This window comes from Peromyscus californicus, unplaced genomic scaffold (assembly GCF_007827085.1).
Source record: "Peromyscus californicus insignis strain IS unplaced genomic scaffold, ASM782708v3 Scaffold_23__1_contigs__length_62951481, whole genome shotgun sequence".
In the NCBI taxonomy this organism is placed as follows: domain Eukaryota; kingdom Metazoa; phylum Chordata; class Mammalia; order Rodentia; family Cricetidae; genus Peromyscus; species Peromyscus californicus.
The window spans coordinates 60,113,079-60,120,977 of record NW_026294534.1 but is presented as its reverse complement, the minus strand read 5'-3'; the positions used below and the strand labels follow the sequence as shown (position 1 = coordinate 60,120,977).

Sequence of the window (7,899 nt, the reverse complement as noted above, 5' to 3'; positions counted from 1 at the left end):
ATTCGGTATTGGTCGCCTTGTGCGATTCTTCCCGCCCTCCTCACAGCTTCCGTTTCCGGTTCTGGCGCCCGCTTCGGCTGTAAGGATGATCGGAGACATCCTGCTGTTTGGGTAATGAGAGTGAGGGGTGTCAGAGGCTGGAAAGTGACAGCCGGGCGGGGCGGGGGTGGCCATAGTGACCGTAACTATCCCTCCACAGGACGCTGCTGATGAACGCCGGGGCTGTTCTCAACTTTAAACTGTGAGTAGGCCGCGCTGGGCGGTGTCCCCACCTTCAGGCTCCGCCCACGCCTTAGGTCACGGCTGGCCCCGCCCCGAGCGTGGGCCCCGCCCCTCTAGCCTTCCCTCTGGCCCCGCCTCCGTGCTGCCTCCCCAGGCCTTGACAGTTCCGCACCGCCCTTGACTCTTTAAATCTGTACTCTAGGCCTGAAGATGGCTCAGCGGGTAAAGGCGCTTGGCGCCAAGCCTGACTACCTAAGTTCGATTCCCGGAGCCTGCGTGGTAGAAGAGGAGAACCGACTCCTGTGGGTTGTCCTTTGACCTCCACACAAGTGCCGTAGCATGGCACACTCATTCCTCTCACTCACAAATTAATATTAAAACAAAAAATCTGCACCCTCTGTACCTGCGGTGTCCTGCTTGCACCGCCAAAGAGCCTCAGGCTCATCCCTCAAGAATGCATCCATAGTGGCCCCTCTGATGACCAGTTGTGACAGACTAGGCTGGTTGGTAGTGTCCCTGAGAGGGGTATATCACTGCCCCAGGTCAGGAGACCCAGTGGTGTTTATGTTCCACTCGAGTGGGTGTCATCTGCTGTTCTTAATAGGAAAAAGAAGGACACCCAAGGCTTCGGGGAGGAATCGAGGGAACCCAGCACAGGTAAGCATGTCTTCCGTGTTGTCCCGCTTTCCACACCTGCACAGTCTGGTTCCTGCTCCCTGTTCGCTTTCACCAGCCTGCGCTTTCCTGTCTCCTTTTGTTGTTGAGAGTGGTCTGGTGGAGCCACGAGTGGCCTCCGAAGTGTTGGAGTGACAGGAGTGTCCACCGTATTGCCAGCCCCTGAGCTGGCCACTCTGACGGTGTGAGTAAGAGAAAGTGGTCCTGCCCCGTGGGAGGGTGGTGCTGCAGAAGCACAGGTTGACGGGGCGTGGCAGAGGCCCTTTCGGTGGCCAGTGCCGTCATGATGGAGTATTGCCTGAGGTTGGTAGGAGCAAGAGGCAAGAGTCAGGGTTGGAAACTGGGTTTTCCTTTTCTTTTTCTCTTTATGGAGGCAGAATCTCCTGTGTCCTGGGCTGGTCTCGATTTTACTTGTAACCTAAAGTAGCCTCAAGCTTTTGGTCCTGCCTGTACGTCCTGAGTGCTGGGGTTACAGGTCCGTGTCCCTGCTGCTGGTTATCAGGTGCTAGAAATGGAGCCCAGGGTTCGATGCATGCTGGGCAAGCACCATTCATCTTCCCACCTACCCTCCCACCCACCCTCCTATCTACCCACCCCAATTGAGCCTCCCTCCTATTCACCCATCCGTCTACTCATGCGTCCATTTGTCTGTCTTCCATCCATCACTGTGAAGCTGCATCTCCCCTTCCCTCCATGCGTGGGCTGTATCAGGCCCAGGGGCTGCGCTTTGCTGGTCCGAATCCGAGTTGTAGTGACGGGGAGTTTGGACACAAGCTCAGGAATGGTCAGACTGTGGTTGACAGCAGTGGAGTAACGGGCCCCCGGACCGCATCTGGAGCCTCTGCCTCCCGCAGCATGCTGTCCTCCCCGCGGCCCCTCCTGCCTGCCCTGTCTGGCACCTGTGCCCTAAGAGCAAGATTCTACTTTTGTGTGTGTGAGGGAGCGCTTGTGTCCTGTCATGCAGAGGACCGCTGCAGAAGTCCGTTCTCTCTGTCATGTGGGTCCTGGGCATCGCGCTCAGGTCGTCAGGCTTGGTGATGAGCGCTCTTCCCGCCAAGCCGTCTCGCAGGCCCCATGGCTGCCTGTTTGTTTTTGTCTTTGGTAAATTTTTTGTTTCGTTTTGTTTTTCATGACAAGGTTTCTCTGTGTAGTCCTGGCTGTCCTGGATCTCGCTCTGTAGCCCAGGCTGGCCTCGAACTCACAGAAATCCACCTGCCTCTGCCTCCTGAGTGCTGAGATTAAAGGCGTGCGCCACCACCGCCCAGCTGGCTTTCATAACTTTAAAAATATTTATTTATTTGTGTGGTGGGATTCACGGACAGAGGTCAGAAGACATCTCATAGCGGGTCTTTTTCCAGTGGGGTGCTAGGGACTGAACTCAGGCTCCAGGTTTGGTAGCATGTGCCTTTACTCACTAAGCCGTCTCACCTCTGTGGCTGCATTTTACATGAGCCAGGCCCTGGCCCATCGTCCCAGCCATGCGTTCACACAGGAGGATGTGTGCCGCCGGCTGAGAGCTCAGGGACCGGCCAGAGCACTCTTGCAGGAGGGCGGAGCCAAGTTTGCTGCCCCCAACCTTTCCAGCTGCTGGGTTCCCTCTGTGGGTGCACTTGCAGTCACTTCTCCCCCCAGCACCCAGGCCTTCCCACCAGCTGCCCCAGAGGCTCGACAGACACATGTCCCAGATGTCCTGGAGCATCTCTGGGCAGGTGTACATGTCTTGTTCTCCTTGTGTGTCTGAACTGAGGAACCATGGGCTGGCCCACTGGGACCATCCTGTTTGGGAAGATCAGTCTTTCTTCTTTTTTAAAGTGTGCACGCACGCGCACACACACACACACACACACACACACACACACACACACACACACACACACACACACACCAGTGCTGTGGCCCTGTGTGGAGCTCAGATGAAAACTGGAATCTCTCCTTTCTACTTTTATGTGGGTCCCTCCTATGGTTGACATCTGGTCACCAGGCTGGCATTTGAGCACCTTGAGCCACTGAGCCACCCCAACAGCCTGGCACAAGGATTTGGGCTTTGCTCACTGGTACTTTCCTGTCGCTGTCGCAGTGGTGTGATACACAGACGGTACTGTAGACAGACAGATGGTGTTGCTGGCTGCTAAGCGGGTGCCGTGGTAACGCCTGCACTCAGTGAGAGGAGTGGGTGCACAGGCCAAGGGTGGCAAGTGGCTGCCAACAGTTCCAACTTTGCATTGCTTGCCATCTGTTCCCGGATAGCCCCTGCCTACAGGTGCTGCCCTGGGGTCACCCTTATAGATCACCTAATCACTAGTTATTTCGATTCTGGAGAAACAAGGAGGGTGATTGACTTCAGACTTGGAAGAAGGTTCTAGAAGTCAATCTGTAGACTCACTTTGTTGTTTGATTTTTTTGAGGCAACATCTCACATAGCCCAGGTTACGCTCAAACTTGGCAGTCCTGGTGAGTGCTAGAGTTACAGACAGGTGCCAACATGCCTGGGTTGATTGCCATTTTTGTGTCTCACAAAACATGCTTTTGGTATTTTTCCCCCATTTGAAACGTGAAAACTGAGTTGAGTGTGGTGGCACACACCTGCCAGCCCAGTGCTTAGAGAGAAGATTCAGGAGGATCAGAACTGCAAGGTCATCCTCAGCTACAGAGTGAGTTCAAGGCTAGCCTGAGCTACATGATAACCCTGTCTCCAAAACAAAGGAAAGCAAAACAAAATCCTGCAAAATCAGGGCAGGAGATGGGCATCTGTGATCTTAGCTGGTGGAAGGCAATTCAGGCAGCTCCCAGCTAGCCTCTGCCCTGTAGTGAGACCCAGTCTCAAAAACCAGTTTACAGAGGCTGCTGAGATTGCCCAGCCAGCAAAGGCAGTTGCTACCAGTCCAGACAGCATGAGTTCAATCCTCAGGTCCCCCATCATAGGAGAGCATTGACCCTTGCAGTCTGTCCTCTGACTTGAACATGCCCTGCTGTGTAAAAAAAGTCAACATTATAGCCAGATGGTGGTGGTGGCTCCCAGTCTCAGCACTTGGGAGGCAGAGGCAGGCGGGTCGCTGTGAGTTTGAGACCAGCCTGGTCTACAGGCGAGTTCCAGGACCTCTCATACCACACTGAGAAACCATGTCTTGAAAAACCTAAATAAGCTGGGCAGTGGTGGCACATGGGAGGCAGAGCCAGGTGGATCTCTGTGAGTTCGGGGCCAGCCTGGTCTACAGAGTGAGATCCAGGACAGGCACCAAAACTACACAGAGAAAACGGCTGTCTGGTGCTGGGTCCCTGGGCTCATGCTGCCCTCTGCCCCATATCAGCCCAGAGCTGGCAGGTTCTCAGTCTAGCAAACCTGGGTCTGATAACTAGAGCCCGTGACCCAGGTCAGACTCTTATTGGACAGACTTAAGTCACGTGCCCTTTCCAGCACCAATTAGAGGTTTGGGGGTTGGTGGTCCCGGTGACGGCCTTCTGAGCCATGCTGTCTGGATTTACAGGAGACAACGTCCGGGAGTTCTTGCTGAGCCTGAGGTACTTCCGGATCTTCATCGCCCTGTGGAATGTGTTCATGATGCTCTGCATGATTGTGTGAGTCCCGCACTGCGTGGTGCTCATGACCTTTTAACAGTGTGTGTGTGTGTGTGTGTGTGTGTGTGTGTGTGTAGGTGTGTAGGTCAGAGGGCAGCTGTGGGAGTCAGTTCTCTCATCCATTATGTGGGTCTTGGGAATCCAACCCAGGTTGTCAAGCTTGACAGCAGGCACCTTTACCTGCTGAGTCCTCTTGAAATGAATCTAGGTGATGATCATGATATATAATCCCCAACAGTGTGTTTGAGATAGTGCCTTGCTATGTAGCCCAGGCTAGCCAGTGCCTTGCTGTATGGGCCAGGCCGGTCTTGAGTGTGGTGCTGCTTGGCCTCCAGAATGCTAGGATAGCCAGCGTGCATCACCACACTCAGCGGTGTGCTAGGGTTTTTACAGCAGCCACTTCCCATCCTCATGGCCATTTTCCTCCCGGACTTTTCCAGACTGTTCGGCTCTTGAGAACCCAGAGCTCACCTGCTGGACGTCGAGGCTCCGTGTCTGTTTCTGATGACTTCAAGAATGTTTCTCACCGGAAAACCAGAGACTTTCCCAGAAGGCTCGAACTCATCTGGGTGGAGAATGTCCACTTCCCAGCCACCTGACCCTCATCAGCTACAGTTCCACCTGTGCTCCGGGGTTCCAGGACAAGGTCATGCTCCCTTAGGAGAAGGACACACCTAATCGTTCACTTGTCCTGGCATCCCACCTCTCCCAGCATCTCCAGAAACCTGTCCTGGGCTGTTGGGTTGACTTGTCAGTGGTTGCTGTAGTTTGATTTGTACGGATTGTTCTTAATCGATGTGATCAGGCACTGGTGCAGGGCTGGCTGGGACCGTGAGCAGCCTCTTCTGCACAGCAGGGTCCATGCTGGTAGACCTGACGGGGGCCAGTGAAGTCTTGCTTCCAAATGGCTCCCCACTATGACAGGGTCTACCTGGGGCAGCCGAAGTCACCCCAGGACTTGAAGGAGCAGGTCCCCTGCCCCTCTTTAGACCCTAAGCTGTTAGCCACAAAGGGTCTGGGTGACATGTTTGGCTTCTCTAGAAGAGGCCTTTGGAACAAGTTAGCAGACACTTTGCTGTGCTTCAAGCCGGTTATTAATAAAGTGACTTTGGGGCCACCCCTCCATCATTGCTCAATGACCGTGACTTTATTGCTGTGATGTTGGCAGAGCTTAGCTCAGACTAAACCTGGTCTTAGTGATTTGGCTTATTGCATTGGCAGAGAAACCCATTACTAGGGACTCAAAATACTTATCATCTGGTGCTGAAACTGGAAGAGTTGGGCCTTCCCCGCTGGTCTCCAATCACGTGGGTGTATTCTCTGATGGTCCACCAGCAACGTGGGAAGCCACTCTCCTTTCCACCCTGCTTCTGCCACCCCAGACCAACTTCTGCTCACTGCGTCGCCCGTTCCCAAACCAAAAGCCTATAAGAGATACAGGATCTCTTCTGATTCTTTTGACCTCTTCTGGGTCAAAGGCTTCCAGATCACCTGCCAAGGTTGCTGCAGCACCAGGTGACTCCACCCCATTCCCAGAGCAGGGACAGGCCCTGCCCCTTGGGGTTCCTTTATGTGGGAGACCTTCTTCACAGAGGCAGTCCCACGCTACTTCCGGCTGTAGGTTTATAGAGCCAGACATGGTTCTGTACCCTCTGTTCTCCAGCTAAAGGCTTGTGGATGGGTACTTGCGGGTCCAAGTTTGGTTCCCAGACACCCTTGGGGTGTCTTCTACAAAATGTATCCAAATTGGGCTGTCTCACACCATACGCTGGTTTGAGCACTCCCATCCAGGGTTATGACTTTTGCTTCCCCCCTTCCCTGTCCAGTGCTCACTACCTGCTTCTCATGTCTTCGCTCTAAGATGACCGCTCGCTTAGTCGTCTCCCAGTTTCCCAGTGCACTAACTGCCCTTCCTGCGGTTTTCTCTTAGTGGCGCACCTTGGCAGGGCCCACCGAAGGGTGCCCACTTGGCCCTGGCGCTTGGTCTGGCCGTGTGTAAATTCTTCCCATAACAGATACTTCTCTTTGTCTGTCCCTGTTCACTCCCCTCCCCCAACAGCCTGGAGACCCACAGTGGAAGCTCCCGCGGCTCTGGCTCTTGTGGCCCGCAGACCTCATTTTCACTCTCAACTTCCTCACTCCAAAAGAAGCTTTTATACCGATGGTTTCTACACTGTAAACTTTTTTTTTTTCCAAGACAGGGTTTCTCTGTGTAGTTTTGGAGCCTGTCCTGGATCTCGCTCTGTAGACCAGGCTGGCCTCGAACTCACAGAGATCCACCTGCCTCTGCCTCCCGAGTGCTAGGATTAAAGGCGTGCGCCACCATCGCCCGGCTTATTTCAGGATTTTTAAGTTGGTCATGACGTGGTTTCCTGAGGAGACTTTTGTATGTCTTTCTGTTTAGAAAGTCCCACTTATTCTGTGTGTATGGACAGATCTGTGCCTGTGTGTTGCCTTCAGCTTCAGTCGGATGTGTGAGTGTGTGGCCTCTGCATGCTTGTTTCTGACTGGTCTGGGATGCCCGACTGTACATGTTCAGTGTGTCAACCGTTGAATATTAACAAAGTTAGCTTAAAACTTGTAACTCCAAATTGGAACTGCTCTGGAAAACAATAGGTGGTCTGCCACTACCTGCCAGCGATGTGGGCAGCCCACATTTGGACTAAAAAGAGGGAGGTCATATGACTTCACTGCTATCTTAAATAAAGGTGACCACATGGAGTGGCCCCACCAAGGAGATATTAGGTCTCCAATATATTTTAGACTTTTTGTTTGTTTGTTTGTTTTAGACAGGGTTTCTCTGTGTAGCTTTGCACCTTTCCTGGATCTAACTCTGTAGCCCAGGCTGGCCTCGAACTTACAGAGATCCACCTGCCTCTGCCTCCCGAGTGCTGGGATTAAAGGCGTGCGCCACCACTGCCCGGCTCCAATATATTTTAGATTAGGATGGATTTCTGTATGATAATTCCTGTCCTGTGCTAAAAACAATGTTTATAGAAGATAGGATTTAAAGCATGCTGGTTTACTGAGGTATTAAAGCTGCACCTTCATGCACTCATGTACAGGGATGTATCTTGCTGGCAGCCAGATTTTGTAACCTAAGAGTAAACCCCTTGATAATGATTTTAGAAACACTAAATTGTTTACAATGTTAAAACTTGGTTTTGCGTTCCACAGATTATAATTATGCTCTATGTCTTAGGACCACAGCTGAACACCAGAGACTGAGATATTCCTACGATGACCTAAACAGTTTGACAAAGGGTCTCTCCTTAGCTAAGGTCTATTCAGGCTAACAAAGACCAATTTAAAAATATATGTCTAGCCAGGCAGTGTTGGCGCACGCCTTTAATCCCAGCACTTGGGAGGCAGAGCCAGGCGAATCTCTGTGAGTTCAAGGCCAGCCTGGTCTACAGAGCAAGATCC

At 52.7% G+C, this 7,899-nt stretch overlaps 1 protein-coding gene across 1 annotated transcript; it reads left to right on the top strand.

Annotated features, from left to right (window-relative positions):
- Window positions 1-23: 23 nt before the first annotated feature.
- On the top strand, window positions 24-5,609 carry Smim7 (small integral membrane protein 7). Its single transcript, XM_052752488.1, has 5 exons — window positions 24-111; window positions 200-241; window positions 827-879; window positions 4,383-4,473; window positions 4,914-5,609. Exons 1-5 carry the CDS (start codon window positions 86-88, stop codon window positions 4,927-4,929), a joined length of 228 nt encoding a protein of 75 aa, XP_052608448.1. The 5' UTR covers window positions 24-85; the 3' UTR covers window positions 4,930-5,609.
- The last annotated feature ends 2,290 nt before the right edge of the window (window positions 5,610-7,899 follow it).

Coding starts and splice junctions, on each gene's coding strand:
- Smim7 (XM_052752488.1), top strand. CDS start 86: ATGATCGGAGACATCCTGCTGTTTGG. Junction 112..199: donor GGAGACATCCTGCTGTTTGG/GTAATGAGAGTG, acceptor ATCCCTCCACAG/GACGCTGCTGATGAACGCCG. Junction 880..4,382: donor ATCGAGGGAACCCAGCACAG/GTAAGCATGTCT, acceptor CTGGATTTACAG/GAGACAACGTCCGGGAGTTC.